Raw genomic sequence first — 18,885 nt, 5'->3', positions numbered from 1 at the left:
GCATGAAGATGATCACTCACATATGTATCGATAGTTTCAATGAAGTAGAGTGTATCATCTTGATTTTGTGAGTGTTGCATGGATTTCCCAATGTCAAAGGTAACCTCCTCATCGTCAACCCTAAGAGTAAGTCTACCGGTGCAGACATCAATCAAGACTCTCGCAGTGGCTAGGAATGGGCGACCTAAGATAAGTGGAACATTTTTGTCCTCATCCATGTCTAGAATCATGAAATCGACAGGAAAGACAAACTTGTCGATTTTCACCAGCATATTCTCAACTATGCCTCGAGGGTACTTCACTGAACGGTCGGCTAGCTGAATGCTCATACAAGTCGGCTTTGGCTCTCCCAAATCTAGCTTAGCAAAAACCGCATATGGCAATGAGGTTTATGCTAGCTCCAAGATCAGCCAATGCATTGCTGACCGACAAACTACCGATCAAACACGGGATAGTGAAACTCCCAGGATCATTCATCTTCTTCGGTAGTTTGTTCTGAAGAACCGCTGAACACTCTTCATTCAAGGTCACCTGCGAAAGCTCCTCAAGTTTCTTTTTGTTGGATAGGATATCTTTCAGAAACTTGGCATACTTAGGCATTTGAGCAAGTGCCTCGACAAATGGTAAATTTATATGAAGTTTCTTAAAAAGCTCGAGGAATTTACCATAGTGTTCTTCCATTTTCTGCTTCTTCAACCTCCCCGGATATGGAATGGGAGGGACATACTCTCCCACTGGCTCCTTGGGTCGTGCGGTACTTGCTGGGACTCGCCTCTGTTGCACCTCACCCGGAGACCCAGCCTCAATCTCCTCATCAACCTCATCATCATCATCCGGCTTTGCTGGAACAGCCGGAGGGATGGGCTGAGCGGTCTTGCCGCTTCTCAACGTGATGGCCTTTGCAGTAGCATTTGGATTTGGCTCTGTGTTGCTCGGAAGGCCCCCCTGTTGCCTCTCAGACAACATCTTGGCAATCTGGCCAACTTGGTTCTCAATGGTCTGCATGGAAGCCTTTTGGCTTCTCAACTCACTCTCGTGCCTCGTGAAACGGCTGTCATACTCCCTAAAGCGCTTCTCATTCTCAGCCTTTTGAGTGTTTTGACCAGCTAAGATTTGACTAAGCATATCATGCACACTAGGATCGCTAGAGGAAGGTGCCTGCTGAGGTCGAGGTGGACCATATGCTCCATGGGTCGGAGCTGTGGGACGTGGAGCAAATCCGGGTGGATGCTGGTTGGAAGCATCGGGCTTCCAACTGAAGTTTGGATGATTCTTCCACCCTGGATTATAAGTATTGTTGTAGGGATTATTTTGAGGACGGTATTGGTTTCCCATGAAATCAACATGCTCGTGTGACATCTCTCCCGTCGGAAAATCACCTACCTGATATGCTCCCCCACTCGAGGAACCTCTCGAGTGCATTTCCATCACTCGATCAAATTTCAAAGATAAGGCATCCATGCGTGCTGTCATGGCTGTGTAGTCGTCCACATGATGAACTCCCTGTCGAGAACTCTTTCCCCACGGGGGCTGTTGTGTCCGGTTTTTCGCGGCACACTTTTCAAGAATCTCAAATGCCTCGGTGGCATTTTTCGTGCCGATATCACCACCCGAGTATGTATCAACCATCATCTGTCCCTGACTGTCCAAACCATGGTAAAAGATCTGACACTGTTGCCACTTGGGTAACCCGTGATGTGGGACCTTTCTCATAAGCTCTTTAAACCTCTCCCATGCCTCGTAAAGGGACTCGTCCTCGTCCTGACGAAAGTTCAGAATCTTGGTTCTCAACCGAACAATTTTCTCTGGAGGGAAATATTTCTGAAGGAACTTCTCAGCTAATTGATTCCCTGTAGTGATAGATCCAGCTGGAAGTGAAAGAAGCCACTCCTTGGCTCCATCCCGTAAGGAAAACGGAAAGAGCCGAAGGCGGATAGCATCCGGTGATGCATCACGAATCCTAAATGTGTCACAAACCTCTAGAAACCCTGCGATGTGAACACTAGGATCCTCGTGATCCTTGCCATAAAACTGCACCACATTCTGCAACATCGATATGGTGCCAGCCTTGATCTCGAAATTATAATTGTCGATTGTCGGTGCATTAATGCTCGCAGGCAAACCATCGAGTGACGGTTTACCAATTTCATTCAATATCCTATTCTCTTCCACGTCCGCCATGTCTACCCGAACCTCGTAAAAGGTGTCATTGTCCGCTGTGTCTGTCTCAATCGTCTTGGCTACCACGCGAAACCGCTCCCGCAGTCTCCGGTGAAGATCGCGCTCCGGCTCCGATGAAGGCTCAACGATATCAGCAGCAGGGGTTGAGGACATGCACGACCTGTAGGGAATAAGGAGCACAATGCACAAAATATATACAAAAACAAAAACAACTAGCAAATAATCATATTCTTTTTTTTTTCAAATAATCAAGCAAAGGCAAATAAAACAAGTAGACAAAAACTTTGTACACTTTTCACAATGGCTAAATAAGTAACTCGAATCGTTTTCAAGAAGACCGCATCCCCGGCAACGGCGCCAAAAACTTGATGTGCGTGAATTAAATATAATTTTTTATTGAGTTTTTCTTCACACAAATTTAGTTTTAAAAATGGTTTTTCACCTAAAAACTAACTACACACACAAAAGGGCAAGTGTACCCGTCGGGTGGTAATATAGCTAATCGGTAAGAACCGGATATCAATCCGTGGATGCGGTGTCTCGATACTAAACTTTTGCTACTTCAAAGCCTTTTCAAATGATTGGGTTGATTTTTTCTAAACTAGCATGCAAATAAATAAACTACTAAAAATTCTAACAAAGAACAATATCTAAGAAAGGGTTGCCTAAACTAAGTTTCCACTAACAAACATATGACAACAAGGTGGAAGACTTGTGATGATGCAAGTTCTAGATTTAACTAAGTCCCCAATCAAGGCTTCCTAGTCTATAATTCTTAGGAAAATTAAAAATGAATTAACATTCTAATCACCTAAAAATTATTCTTTTAAGCTCACTTGCATCATAATGTTAATCTTTAATCATGAGTTATTTGTTTGTCAAAACTCCTAACTCTACAAATTAGGGAAAACTAATATGAGAAACACACTAATCACCCTAACTTGGTTTTAAGTAGTTGGCACTATCATCATGTTCTTGATATGAACCACAAGCATGGTCATGCTAGCTAACAACTTTGGCCTAAATCATCAACCTAACATGAATACAAACTATAGAATCCATATGAACATACTTTTGATCTTTCCAAATCTAGATGCAAGAATTCACACACAAGCTCAAATCATTGTTCATATCACATTAGCACTCACCATTCCTAGTTTCATGCTATGAATCATACTAACAAGTTAACAAGATTCAATAATCATAATCTCTACATGGGCTTTCCAACATAACATGTAAATACTTATGAGCAAACATTCAAGAACAAGAACTTTAAGCATGCATATGAATTCCAAGAACAAGACTAAGTGACAACATGAAGATTAACAAGAACAATCATCACATCTACTTCCATATTATCATATGTTCATAAGCTTCAACATAGTTTGGACAACACAAGTGTTTAGCCCATAAGGCTCATGAGTACCAAATCAAGCACAAAGAAACATAAATTGTTCATAATGTAGTAAGCTAACCAAGTTAAAGACAAGATTAAAATGGTGTTTGAGTAGATCTTCAAGTGATTTAGTCCTCTTCAAGGCTTCCTCTTGGCTCCAACAAGCTTCCAAGACCAGATTCTTGAGAGAAAAAGTCACCAAAATGCTCCAACTCCCCTGCAAATGAGCTAGGAACTCGTATTTAAACTCTAGGCGTTTGGCACTACCATGCCACCTTTTGGCACGGTCGTGCTTGGCAAGTGTTAGAACCACTTTCTTGATTGTTGACCCTGTTTGCTACCATTTTGGGAAAAATCCCGCTCAAATGTTCCCGAGGTCGCACGACCGTGCTCGGGCATGGTCTGGTCATGCGAGCCGATAGTGCTCGGTAACAACCACATCGTTCTCGGAAACAAGCTGATCAGGAGTTGATTTTGGCCTGGCACGATCGTGCCAGTGGTTGGCACGGTCGTGCTCCCCTGAATTTTGATGATTTGGCTGATAGATGCTAGTGCTGGTTGAGAGTGCTGATGTCGGAAGGCTTGGCACGGTCGTGCCACTGTTTGGCACGGTAGTTCCATATCTGGCAGTTTGCTGGAATGCACCATTTTCGCTCCATTTTGCTCCAAAAGCCTCCGTTTCATCACCGGGCCGAAGCCCGGACCTGTATTTTCATAAATAACTCAAATGAGTACCAAAATCAATGAAAATACAAAGAGTTTTCGCATAAACGGGGCGTATTTGACGTTTAAAAGATGTATAAATTCTTATACATCAAATGCACATTGTTTCCCACAAACTTTATTCCAATTATCAAACCCTTTAACTGTAAATGTATCATGACCATGGCTCATATTTGGTTTGTCACAAAAAAGATAACATAGAAAGCAATAAGCCGAATGTGTTGTTGGAGAATACTCTAACCAATTAGGGTAAAGTTTGAACCAAGGATATCGGAACCTACGAGCTTGCTTCTATGTACCATTAACTTTATATTCTGTAAGTTCTATTTGGTAAGGTCCAAAAGAAAGATAAGCACGCCACTTGTTCTCTTAAATTAACCGGATGCTCCCACATTGGATTTCGTTTACCGGGATCTATTTCTATAAGATTAACATCCACTTCATTAGTGTCTGATTGTGGTTGTGGAGCTTCATTTGAGTTTGATTGTGGTGGTGGAGCTTCGTTTGGAATTGTGTTTGATTGTGGTGGTCGTGGCGCTTCATGCTCTTCAGGCTCACTAGTTGAAGTTTTTTTACGTTTACTCTCTTGTTCATCATCCTTTCTTTTGAAAAAAGAATCAATAGTTTTCGTCTTTCCCATGAATTCCTAACAAAAAGTACTAATAATACATTAATTAATTCATCATCAAGGTATCAAATTCTCTTTATCTATTAAGTATTTTAGATCTATCATTTATGTAATTATGATTCTTATTCATGAATAAAGATAAACATTAATGCATTCCTAATAACAATAAAAGAATAGAGAATTGTTACCCAATGCATTCCTAATAACAATAAAAAAATAAAGAATTGTTAGGAAATTGTGAAGTGCCGAAGTGGGGAATCTTGAATTGGAAAACAAAAAAAAAAGTAAAAAGGATAAGGATTGCAAGTTGCAACACTCACCTTTTTTGGCACCAAAAGTCTTTGGCAGAATGGCAGAGCCGCGGAGCAGAATCGCAGAACATATATGTCGGCTGGATTAAGATTAATTATATTTGATAGTTAATAATTTGGGTATTAAGTTTATTGTATGGTGGGTAATCTAGGGTTAAACAAATAAAAATAAGAGTTAAAATATATTTACCAAATTACCCATCATTTAGGAAAAATAATCGGGGTGGCGATCCTATATAATTTTAAAATTTTCGGACGAAAAATTGGACCATATACACTTCTAACCGAAACATTGGGGTGGGCGGGTGCACCCCCGAGCACCCATGCTCCTTCGCCCCTGGATGTGACACCCCGCGAAAACGCCCAACTGCACTAGCTTCTTTAGTGACAACATGCTAAATTTCGGGACAAAATTTCTTTCAACTTGGGGATCATGTGATAACCCGTGCTTTCGAGGTTAGCATCGTCTAATTTCGTGATCTTTAACTATGTATCATTACTCTTCACGTTTCGCTATACGTCACATTCTTATGTTATGTTGAACTTGATTGTTGTGTTAAACTTGATTATTGTGTTAAACTTGGTTATGTTAAAATTGGTTGTTTGTGCCTATATTATTTACTAGATGTTTTTCTACGTTTGGAGGTGTGTGAGGCCCAACAATAATCAACCCATACACCTCAGCCGCACACCACTTACCCAACCGCACACCCAAGTGCCCTCTTGTTCTTGACCCAAACTTCCTAAGCCCAACTGAGCCCAAACCTCTCCTTTATGTGGGACGCACTCATGCAGGCATGTGTCTACAATTTCTTTTGTGTTTCAAATACAGAACAAGTAAACCCTAGCTCTCCCTCTCTTCTCCTTGGTGATCGACGACAGCACTCTCCTTCCTCGGTTCCATTACCCTCTCAGAACTCTCTCCCTCTCGCTCTAGCACTCTCTCTCGCACTCCATTTCTCGGTTAGTGTGTTCATCATTGTTTTGGTTTGAGTTTCTTCGGTATACTTGGTTGTGTTTTTGCATGATGATTGATATTTGGTGTTTATGAGAATAATTATGATCTAGGGTTTGCTAGAGATCATGTTTTTAGTATGGTTTTGATCGTATGAGTATTGATTTAGTAACTAGGTTTTTTTATGATAACAGGTTTTGATGAGTTCGTGTGATATTGAATTGCTAGATCTGATTTTGTTGATGGTTATAATGTATTTGATGATCTAGGGTTCATGTGAGTCAAGTATGATGCTTTACAGTTTCTAAATATGTTCATATAGACAAATGCATGTGGATTAGGGTGATGATCTTGATGTTTTGGTGTGCTAATTCTTTGATAAATAAACCATAATCTACTAAGAATGTTCAATTGTGTTCGTGTAATCGCATTAACGTACTGTAGAAACTTGGAAAAACTTGATAAGATGATGTAAATGTGCACGCCGTAAGCTACGGCGGGTGTTCTCTGATTTGAACAGAAAGGGTGTGCCTTAGGCTACGTTGGGAACCGTAGCGTACGGTGGGGCTATGTTGATACAATCAGAGCTAGTGTGCCGTAAGTTACAGTTGAGGGTCGTAACCTACGGCGAGGCTTTGATAAAAACAAGCAGAATATGAGTACCGTAAGGTACGGTAGAGGACCGTAATCTACGGCGAGGGGCTCTATGCAAGAACAACATAATAATGAACATAAAACTCGTTATTTCTTATCATATCTCTTGTTATGAATGTATGTAAGAACCCACATGATGGAAATGCTATGTGATAACTTGATTGTGTGCTACTTGTTAGACACGTGTAGAACTAATGTGAATTTTCAAAAGAAACCCCTAATAATCTTGGTAACCATAATAGGACGTGGTTGACCATCCTAGCTCGTGTACTTTAAATCTACCAAGCTAATCTAAGGTGAGTTCACACATTTACTAAAAGCATACATTCTCGGGTATTGGGAACCACACTATCTCTGGATTGGGACCGCCTTATATTCCTTGATTGAAATACTTCTAAATAAATACCTCAGTTTACATTTCATATCTTTAGCGGACTAAACGAACTCTATCTTAAAGTCCCCACGCATTATACCGATTAGTTTCCGAGTTTGGCAAACAAGGTATAGTTGATAGCGCTATTAGGTTCGATAAACCTTAAACCGTGCTAGGAGCCGGGTGTGAACTATTGACCTTGACACCTTATCAATGATAATAGACATTGATACGGGGCACAACAACTACAACAATCAAGTTTTCGGTACTACACAGTTTAGTAGCTTAACAGTGGGTTAGCTACCCATGACATGACTTATAAAACTAAAGTATTTAAACGAACTTGTTTTTGTAACAACACTGAAAACTGTGAACTCGCCAACCTTTGTTGACACACTTGTGCATGCTTTGTAGGTCGTTAGGTACAGCTCAGGAGCTTGTAGTGTTGGAGTGTCGTGATTGCGGTGAACTATTTGTTTGAGTTTTATTAAACAACTATGGTTTTAACTGTTATCTGGATTTTTAAACATTTTGCTTCCGCTTTTGATTTGGACTTTGTTTAAACATTTAAAAACTTAATCACCAATCGTGTTGATTGTGATAAATTTTGTTATCATAAATAATTATTCAGCATGATTAATGGCTTGATCATGGTCAGGCGCAAGCCTCACGGTAAAACTTCGCATGTGGATTTTGTGGGTGTGACAAGTATTGGTCCAATGGCAACACCGAAAGGGATCGTATCTTATGTGGGAATCAGAGGAAGAAATGCGGGATCACTACCCGACTTTAATTGGGATATCTAGGTTTCAGGGGCAAAACCTTCTCTAAAGGAAGTAGACTTGTAACACCCCAAATTCTTATTTTTGCCCATCATGTTTGTTGTGAGTGCCTTACTTGAAATGTAGTAACAAAAAGATAACAAACCAAGTTAATTATTATCATCTTTTTGTAGGAAGTAAGGAGGTTATGACTCTCCAAATCAAAGTGTTAAATTCAAAATAAACAATGAAACTATAGGGACTGAAAGGACACATTTAGTAAAGTTAATTTAATAAAGAGTAAATTACAAAAATCGTCCTTTATGTATGTCACTTATTGTAAAGTGTGTCCTTTGTCTTCAAAAATTACAAAAACCATACTCGATGTTTGCAAAACCTTGCAAGTTATGTCCTTTAGCCGTAACTCAGTTATTTTTTATGGTTAAATCTGACCTAGGGGACCCCACATATGGGTATTTTGGTCATTTTGCTCTAAATACTAAAATAAACAATTATAAAAAATAATAAATAAAAGAATTTTATTTATATAGAGTTATATATATATAAGGCCATGCGTAGTCATAACGCCCCTTTGTGGGCGTTATGCGACACGTGGCACGCCACGTGGCGCGCCACGTGGCGCCCCACGTGTGCGGGTGGGCGTTATGGGGCATTATGCATTTAAGTCCGTAGTCATAAAGCCCCCGTCTAATCATTACTCAATTATTAATTTCTAATTTTTTATAAAAACAGAAAATAAATAAAAAAAACTGCAAATAAATAAAAATAGAAAATTAATTAAGAAAACTGATAATAAATAAAAACAGAATATATAAATTGAAAAATAAATAAAAACAGAAAATAATTAAAAAAACTGCAAAAAACAGAAAAAAAAAACTAAAAAAACAGAATATGTTAAAAAATCCATTAAATAAAATAAGTTTTCATAATTTGTAGGGATCAAATATGTTAAAAACCCAATTTTGTAGGGAACAATTCGTAAAACCTTCTTCCTTCTTCCTTCAATACGTGGAACAACCTTATTCTTCCTTCAACCTTCTTCAATACCTGCAAGAACCTTCTTCCTTCTTACAAAATATGTATGTATATATGTTTGTGAGTGAGGAGAAAACCAGAAATAAAAAAAAAACAAATAAATATTCAAACTTAACACCTCATACCGCCACTATGGAGCTCGCGCCCCTCTCTTCTTTCTCCTTCATGGCGCCCTCCGTCCCGGTGTTTGGCAGCGCGATGGGGCGCTATAGTCCCTCATACCGCCCCACTACGTATGCTCTAATGGTAAACAAAATCACTATAACTACCATTGATTAAACCCAAATTGCCAGTCAAGATTTTCAAACCCAGAAACAAAAGTTCAGAATCTAACCAGATTGATCTTATAAAACTTCATACAACATGAAAATATCAAATATTCAACAACAAATAAGAACTCATATTTCTCCGCTATGTCCTCCAGAACCAAAATAATCCCTCCTTGAGTTAACAATCTGTTGACTTTTTTGATGCTCTAATTTAGGACAACACCGGCGGTATTCTCTGTTTCGCTTCTTGTAACAAATGCTTCAAATCAAGAAGCGTAGTTTCACTTTGATTCTTGTTGATAAACGTCGTCGCGATTCCCGTTTTCCCACATCGCCCGGTTCTCCCGATCCTGTGAACGTAGTTTTCGATCTCCGCAGGCATATCGTAGTTTATCATGTGCTGGATGTCTTGGGAATCCAAACCCTTTGCTGATAAGACCGATGGACTTTGTAAAATTGGACCACTATCACCACCGCAAGAAATTGGGGATCTGTAATATTTATGGGTGTTTGTGTTGTTGCTGCTTGGGTTTATGTCCGACGGGTGGTTATGGGGGGGGGGGGTGATGGCCAGAGATTGCCGGAGATTGCAGGCTCGGTGGTGGTGAATCTGATGTTTTGTTGTTGCTTAAGTTTATTTCCGGCAGGCGGTTGTGGGTGGTGATGGCCGGAGGTTGCCAGAGATTGCAGGCGATATGGTGGTGGTTCCGTGGTGTCTAAGATTGGCTGTGGACGGTGGTTGGGGTGGGAATGGTGGTGGGAGTAAAGGGAGTGGTGGTGGTGGGCAATTGTGTTGTCTGTGTATGTATGTATATGTAGATATATAATATATATTTTTTAAACATAATTATTTATTTTGGGTAAAATGTCTAAAATACCCTCATGTGGGATCCAGCTGGTCAGATTTAACAATAAAATTAACTGAGTTATGGCTAAAGGACATAACTTGCAAGGTTTTGCAAACATTGAGTACGGTTTTTGTAATTTTTGAAAACAAAGGACAAACTTTGCAATAAGTAACATACATAAAGGACGATTTTTGTAACTTACTCAAAGAGGGGAAAATTAGAATACCTGGGTTACGTGTGTGTATTGATTTAGGAGAGAGAAAGATGGAGCATTCTCCAAATCAAATTGTTAAATTCAACAAGATTTTGATTATACTGAAGGCAAATCCTATGCATGAACTCTAATCCTTGATCATCTTGCTAATCATAATGTAACTTGCGATTTTTCATTTGATGAAGTTTGAGTAAGAACAAGAACTTGAAGGCATCAATTTGGAATGAGTTTTAATATAACATAAATTAAAGTAGGAATATCGTTTAGAATCACTATATGAATGAATGTATGGGTAGAAATAGTGTATATTGTTGTTATATGTGAAAACCCTCATGTAGGATGAAGTGGGTTTTTAACATGATCATGAAATTGGAGCTTTTAGGTTATATTGTTGATGCAGGTTAAATAACATGGAACTATGATGACTGAATGTTGTTGAATTACTTGGAATGTGATAACTAGTAGAAACATGGTAAATTGTTAGTGATTAGATAATTTTTGAAGAATCTTGAAGTGAATGCCCAACAAGTGTTTGATGAAATGCCTTAAATGTTAATTATGTGATTTTGTGACAAATACTCCATTATGATCATGATTAGAATGTAAGAATCCATGTATGTGGCGATTTTGATATCATTTTGTTTGCATAAGTATGTTAATGGAATGAATTCATGAAATCTAAGTATGAATTTATTAAGTGTAGAAGTGAAAGAAGAAGGATCAAGCAACACTAGGCAACAAGGGACCCAATATTAAGGTAAGTTCATGTAGCTTACACTTTGGTTTGTTGTAGTTAAAACGGGTCAATTTGGGTAAGGAACGATATGTGGTGGAAAACCAAGACATGGAACTTGGATATTAGTTGGGTTGCTTTATGCAGACATCATGTATGACTAGAATGACCATTTGAATGAAGAGGATGAATTTGTATAAGGTGAGAAACTAAGTTATTGTAGTAACTTGGTAAACCAAAGAATGAAAAATCCATAAGGATGACCGATGGTCATTAAGATGGGAAATAAAATTAATCCAATTGTGGAAATTAAATATAACTGACTCATGTTGAAATGTTGTAGGTAAATCTTTAGCTTAGGGTTATGGCGAGCTTAGAACGAACACACATACACGCTTCCGTGATGCTAATATGCTCATATGGGTCGGACTTTTGGTAATGAATTTATTATGGTTTAAGTCCTTTGTTGATGTCTTGAAGTACACTTAAAACTTGTATTTTGTTAATGAAGTACTTTAGAAATGACAAGTATGTGATTAACTAACTTTGGTCTTATGCAAATTAAATCGTTTTGGGTATTAATGTGAATGTTGTTTTAAAAATTTTAAATTGGGGCCAATTTCGTAGTTTGTTGGATGTGTTTTTGATAGATAAAAATTTAGCTTACAAATAGAACCCATTAAGTTCGGTTTTATAATCTCGTTTGTTTAATCAAACACATAGTCACCCTTAATGAATTCCCACCAGTTAATAAAAACAACTGTGTTTAGTCAAACCTTAAAACCTAGAGGTAGATTAGTTTTCTCGTAAATGTTTACAACTAGTCAATAAATTTGTCTTCATAATCATTCTCTTAATCAAAACAAAATATAACAGTTTTAGATTAGTTAATCAAAGAAACATACGAACTTTAACCCTTCCAACTAATTTCCCATAGCTCAACACACTACTTTCGACATCAATAAGTATCAAAGCATGGGATTTAGGTACTAATTTTAAACTTGTTTTTTTACCGAACTTTCGACATCGATAAGTATCAGAGCAATGGTTTACGGGATATGGGTATCTCTATAAAGGTAATTGTGTTTTCTCAGACGCCTCATATAGACATGTAAGCGACGTATATTTGTTTTTTTAAATCTTTTTATTAGTTAACATTTATAATAATTACAAAAATATTAATATTAATAAATTTTATATTAGTTAAATTTTATGAAAAAATAATATTAATAACAACAATACTAATATTAATAACAAATAATATTAGTATTGATAATAAATTTATGTTTAATCGATATAATTAACACTCGGAGCTGGGTCTAGATCGGGATTCATTATCGATTCATACCATTCTAGGCGAGGCCTATACATATCTTCCCACTGTTCCACATTAGGTTTTCTAGTTTGGTAGGGGTCTCGACAACAAGCTTTTTTCTGAACACGGTGATGCGACTCTAATTGTTGCACTACTAACATTCAGAGTTCTTCATGGTCGATGTGCCACCCCGCCATCGGTGAAAACGGGCAACCGATGTTTTTGCTCCCGTCTTTTCTAACTGTGGCTATAGTACGGTGCTCACCACCACGGTCACACTCAAGCCATACCATGTATATCCCTCGCCAAGTTTCTTCGATCATCGGGTCACAATAAGGTAAGCATTCTCATTTTTCCTTTTTTGTGCCCATTCCTTCGGTTTATATAGAGACCTAAAAATCTGAAACACCGATACGGTTAATTTACATTTCATATTTATTAATCTTATTTAATTATTTTTTATTATACATACTAATTTTAATATATAACATTTAATTAAGAAACATACGTATATCACTATCTCACGTTATTACATGAATGTAATATGTGTTTAGTTTGATATGGATTGCCCGGGTTAGGGGGTTGCTCATCATCATATGGTGGGGTGTTTGGATGCTCACCATTGTTTTCTTCGTTGTCCAGACAATCTTTTTACATATATAAAGAATGTGATACATTGTTACTTTCGTAAGGATTTCCTGGGTCAGGGGGTTGCTCATTATAATACGGTGGTGTGAATGGATGCTCACCACCGTATCCTCCGTATCCATCTGTATAGTCTTTTTACACATAAAAAGATTTACACCATATCCAACCCTTGTTGTGCCAGACAATACGGTTCATCAACAGGGGAGGTGGTGGAGGCTTGTTCAAATCTAGAAACAATCTATTTTGATCGGTTTGAACGCCAGACACAACCTCCTCCTACTTGTTAGAATCAGGAACACCAAACTCCTCCTGAAAAAACAGTATGATAAAAATTTGATAATCAAACAACAAAGAAGTTAAGTTAATAAATGTTACCGAGCCGGTTTCAGGCACCCCCATGACTCGTTGGAATACTGCCCAAAGAAATAGTTGTCATCCTAGAACGGTGACATTTTTCCAATAGTGTTGATTTAAATAGTGAAGCCGTAGGTTTGAGGAGTTGAAGAATTTTTATTTGAAGAAGAGAAGGAATGAAGGTTTTGAAGAACAACCGCTTTACATGATCGTATTTATAAAGTTGAATTTCAAAAGTATATGCCTTATATAGAGCTATACGAGGCACATACCTTAAATAACGTGCTCAGACAAAATCATATCAAATACAAATCAGATAGATACACGCCATCTACAAGGCTATATGTGGCGTATAAAGGCATTGTATAGGCCCCTTGTATAGGAAATATACGCATCGTATATTGGATTGATATGGCACTGTATGAGGTTTGACCACTTTGTCGGAAACATAAACCCTATACGCATCGTACAAAACCTATAAGATACGTATATATGGGTGTGCAAATAGGTAAACTGGTGTGTGAATATGTAGACCCTAAAAAAATCAGTGGTGACATTTATAGAATGTCTAGTTTTCCCAAGAAACTCGTCAAATATCATATATATCCAAACTAATTTTAAGTGTCATACATATTTCTCTAAAATCAAAATAATATATATATATATATATATATATATATATATATGATTTAGTTCAATGAAAACCACCTTGAGTTGTGAAAACCGTGAAAACTTTTACTTCTCCTGCGAGTTTTGCTAAAAATTTTTGCACAAAAGTAGACAAAAATATCACATACACATCTGATAAAAATGTCAAGCCGCTACTTATTCTTCGTTCACATTGATGTAAAAAAATGATGAGGTAACATCATCAGTTTTATAAAACAAATTTACATAAGTGTAAATGGAGAATTAATACCGGCTCAGCAGTTTTTGCTATCTTTTTACATATGTATTTATGACATTTTCATCTACCTTTGTACAAGAAATGGTTACAAAACTCGCACGGAAAGTAAAAGTTTGATAATATGACCATTTTATCCTTATATTTCTTTTAATTTTTTAAATGTATATAGATACCCATCTTTTTAGTTATTACGGTTTTTTTTCACTCTCTTTCCAACAATTAAACGAGTCTATATATGTTAATACTAAAGTGTATGCATCGATTATTACACCAAACGTTGTTAACCATATTTTAGTGTTATCATTTTTGCATATACTACATATGTCACTATATATGTTAATACTATAGTGTGTGCATCGATTATTACACTAAAGGTTGTTAATGATATTTTAGTGTTAAATCATTTTTTTTTTTCATATACTACATATGTCACTGATAATACTTGCACACTAAATGTGTGAGTTATCACACTTTAACATGCATTGTTGCATAACATGCATATGCATATAAAGTATAGTGTATTTACTATTTACTAATGCATATATATATAACATGTGTTATGACATATATATATATAACATTTATATTTATATTTATTATTGATGATATGCCTACATAGTATAGAGTTTGTATTGTTGGCACGCATAGATTGGTTGTATATGCATTGCATTCTTAGTACATGCGATGTCATATACAAAACATATGTTACTAATGATATTTGTACAGTGTATGCCTTGTTACACAACACATATTCTACTACATCTTAAAGCACGAAGTCGGTGCATATATTGAAGTTACAATTTTCTCCTTTTGTCAGAAATTACAGTTTTCCCCTTTGTTTCAGTTTTATTTTCCTTTTACGTTTAGGGTTTCTGCGTTTTTTAGACGCCCACTAACATCAAAGAGAGAGAGAAGCATAGAGAGTGGGAGGAGATCGAAGATGAGATAGTAAAGGACGTCAACCACCCTGTTCTGGTAACCACACACGGCGCCACGGCGGTGCTACGACGGAGCCGGCCATACTTTGGAGAGTGAGGAGTCTTCAAACTCAAGGTATTATTATTGATTTTTCCGGATTTGGGGGAAATTTGATCCAGTTGCATATGTTTGATTTCTGTTGACAAAAACTTTGCTTAAATTAAGAAAATTAATATGTTGAATTTGCAGATGAGCACTTTCACGGTGGTTCATGCCATTTATTTAGGTGAACATAGGCAGGTGTAGGTTTATTCACTCATGGTGTGTATAGGCGGTGAGGGTAATTTCGGCTAGAATTTCCAAAGGTGTACCGCCGGAGCCATTGCAAAAGAGTTGAGCCTCGGTGGCCCATTTACCGATGCTCGAGTCGAATGAGCAACCAACACGACCATTGACCACCACTGGTTGTTCCTTTCTTTTTGTATCAGTGATAGATTATAAAAGAAAATTGTAAAATTCAAAGGGTAAAGAGGTAATACGAGAGAGCCTGGTGAGCGACGCAAATAATCCGGGTGATATTCTGGCCCACTCAGAAACTTGATTCTTCTCTCAAGTGACTTTGTATCGTTTCATTTCTTGCTACTAATTCATTGTGATGGCTTGATTATTTACTTTTCACATGTTGGGGATTTATAAATTACGGGGGCTGTGTTGTCGTGATATTTTAAATTGGTAAAAGAAAAGGTGACGGTCGTTACATGGGTTTTGGTTACACGTGCTGTTGCATGTGTCGAGAAGGATGGGATTGTTGTTTCATGTGTGTTTCACCTATTAGATTGCTACATCAAGATGACATTTTATTATAGGATTACTTGATTGTATATATTCCATATGGTGGATGCTATCATGAATCCACTTGAGTTGGTAGAAGATTAAAAATGGATGTTGTCGTATGTGTATAGTTGGGAGCAGCCGCATAGAATGCAAAGGGGTATTTCGGGCTCATGAGTTCAAATTTTTGATGTGCCAAAATTGATTTATTAGATGGGTATCTATTTCTTTACATTGGGCCAAGCCTAAAAAAATTATTCTTGGAGTTCTATTTACTACAGTTTGTTTAAAATTCTGTAATGAGAATTACGCATGTTAATTTTAACTATTTCTCTTTGTCCAAGGTAAAATCCCTATAAGTGTTCTTGATTTTGGGAGGCTTAAATTCACTTACCTTTGTTATGCTCTTTTGTATAGAAATTTGCAGACCTTCCATCAACATCCATGTAAGAATAAAGTACCAAAAAGATTATCAAATGCAAGTTGTCAATGATATGCTTGCAAGCCGAAAGCCACATCCATAATCATTGACTGGTAAGAACAAACCTCTTTTCTATTTATATTGACAATTACAATGACTACTAATACAAATATATACAAACTACATAGGACATGCGAAAAACAGTGTCACCTACATTAAAAGGGCATGCAAGAATGTCAAAAAATTTAAAATCGAAGATGAATGGTAAGTACCAAGTACCTTGTATAACTAATTCCATATTATTGCAACTTTTAATGTCATTTAAAGTTTACAACTTCACATTATATTAGATTTCAATTTTAAGTTCTCTTTTTCTTCAACACATTTTGCAACAAAAAAAATCCAATAAAAATTACCTTCTGGTTAGAAACATTGTTTCCATATAAAAATGAAACTGCAGTTGGCTAGGTGTTGGCAGTTACAGCAACCTTGATAACACTGTACTTAAGTAAGTTTTAATATTCTTGGCTTTATTACACATCTACACAGATGTCTTAAATCCAACCCCATTACCAAATACATATGTATAGTAAAAAAAATTAAGTTTATCGCATATATAGATAATGATTTTAATACCAAAAAGATAATTAGTTATCTTATAGTTAGTTTAACCTATCAGTTTGTTTATTTGTAATTTTAAGTATGAGTCTAACTTCAAAACAAACAAAGACTTTGGCAACTCGCATTCTTCATTTAGTCATTTTCTTTGAATTCATGTTATGGCTATAATGGTTTAATATCTAATAGTTTGACTTGGTGTTTGGCGGAACTGACTGACTGGTTTCATAGAGAATGAGGCCGTAAAAAATCAAGCAAAACAATAAAGTAAAAGATTGTTGGGCAAGGTAGCTTTTTTGTAAGCCGAAACAATTCCATATGCATCTAATTAACTTCCAGGTGCACAAAATACTTTGCCACTTTACCAATTACTTTTCGTGCAACATATTGACCAATTTCTGTTAAATATATATGTAGTGGTAAATTTCGGCATACAACAACAATATGACATGTTTGGTGATCAAGGGAAGCATTAGCGACGTACCACATTTTCGCGTCAACAACAAAAATTGGACTAGCTACATAGGAAGTTGACAAAGTCGATACCTTTTTTACCGAAATGTTATGTTATCCGTTCGATTTTTGCGATAGGCCCGCGACGCAACGTGCGCGGGTCTAATTGCTAGTTCATTCTTATTATAGTGTATGCATGGTTGCATACCTTAGATGTGTTACTAATATTTCATCACTACTAGAAAATTGGGCTTTTACCACCACGTTTTCAGTAACGATGGCAATTGCCCTTTTGCCACGGTTTTGCTATCAAAAACTTGGTAAGAAATACACACGTAGCAATTGCCCTATTGCCACCTGTTTGCTACCGTTTTATTTTTTGCTACCGTTTTTGCTACCGTAATTTTGTCACCATTTTGATACCGCTTTTTATCACTTTTGTCACTATTTTGCTACCATTTTAGTTTTTGCTACCGTCACTTTTGTCATCATTTTTCTACCATTTTAGTTTTTGCTACTACCGCTTTTTTTCTTTTCATCATTTTGCTACCGCCTTTTTTGTCACCATTTTGCTACCGCTTTTGTCATTTGCCTCCATTTTGCTACCGCTTTGCCATTGTTTTGCCACCTATTTACATATGCTACCATTTCTTAGCCATTTATATTCTTTGCAAAGCTTTAAAATGTAACTATTTATGAAATTTCAAAATCATAACAGACATACACAATGACATCCAAATCAAAACATCAAATAACCCAAAATAGATATATTATTTCTGTACATATGATTTAAAAGGCTAGTACAGCAAAATCTAATTTTTCTTCAAAGGTTACAGTGATCACATGTTTCAGCAAGCAAGCTAGTATTGCTGGAGGAATCTTCTTTTCTGCCACCAATATAGGTTTTGCATCTTCCTTATAAATAGCCTGCGTAAGAAATTAAAAAAAAAAAAAAACTTACTAAAACAAAGACATATATAACCTAAGATTTATACCTAAAATAAGATAAATAGTCACAGTTGGTAGTCCTAGAAAATTTCCAGCTATAAAATAAGTTATAAAAAAAGAGTTGTTGAAATCAAAAGCAAAGCTCAACTGTGGAATAAAGATGTATTCCAATTCATACCTCCATTAATGTAGGCCAATTCTCCAATCTCTTGAACATCATCCTTTATTTCATATGTTGAACAAGAAGAGACTGTGGAACATTTATTCACCTCGTGCGGGATTGCGTCGACGGTTTGGTCGATTGTTAGTATGTGGTGCAAGATCCCTTTTATTTTGGCTTTTTCAGTCAAGGATTTACTCGAATCGCATG

At 36.8% G+C, this 18,885-nt stretch overlaps 1 protein-coding gene and 1 long non-coding RNA gene across 2 annotated transcripts; one reads left to right on the top strand and one right to left on the bottom strand.

Annotated features, from left to right (window-relative positions):
* Positions 1-360: 360 nt before the first annotated feature.
* Positions 361-2,334, bottom strand: LOC110942547. The gene has a single exon (XM_022184321.1). It carries the CDS (start codon positions 2,332-2,334, stop codon positions 361-363), a length of 1,974 nt encoding a protein of 657 aa, XP_022040013.1.
* A 12,734-nt stretch (positions 2,335-15,068) lies between these two features.
* Positions 15,069-17,977, top strand: LOC110939792. The gene is made up of 5 exons (XR_002592506.2): positions 15,069-15,379; positions 15,494-16,609; positions 16,685-16,760; positions 17,346-17,453; positions 17,532-17,977. It is a non-coding gene; the product is annotated as an uncharacterized LOC110939792 (long non-coding RNA).
* Positions 17,978-18,885: the final 908 nt, after the last annotated feature.

The sequence above is a fragment of the Helianthus annuus genome, chromosome 6, assembly GCF_002127325.2.
Source record: "Helianthus annuus cultivar XRQ/B chromosome 6, HanXRQr2.0-SUNRISE, whole genome shotgun sequence".
Lineage (NCBI taxonomy): Eukaryota > Viridiplantae > Streptophyta > Magnoliopsida > Asterales > Asteraceae > Helianthus > Helianthus annuus.
This window is presented reverse-complemented; position numbering and strand designations above follow the sequence as displayed.

What these genes read in the sequence shown, in the direction of transcription:
- LOC110942547 (XM_022184321.1), bottom strand. Translation starts at nt 2,334, where the DNA reads ATGTCCTCAACCCCTGCTGCTGATATCGTTGAGCCTTCATCGGAGCCG.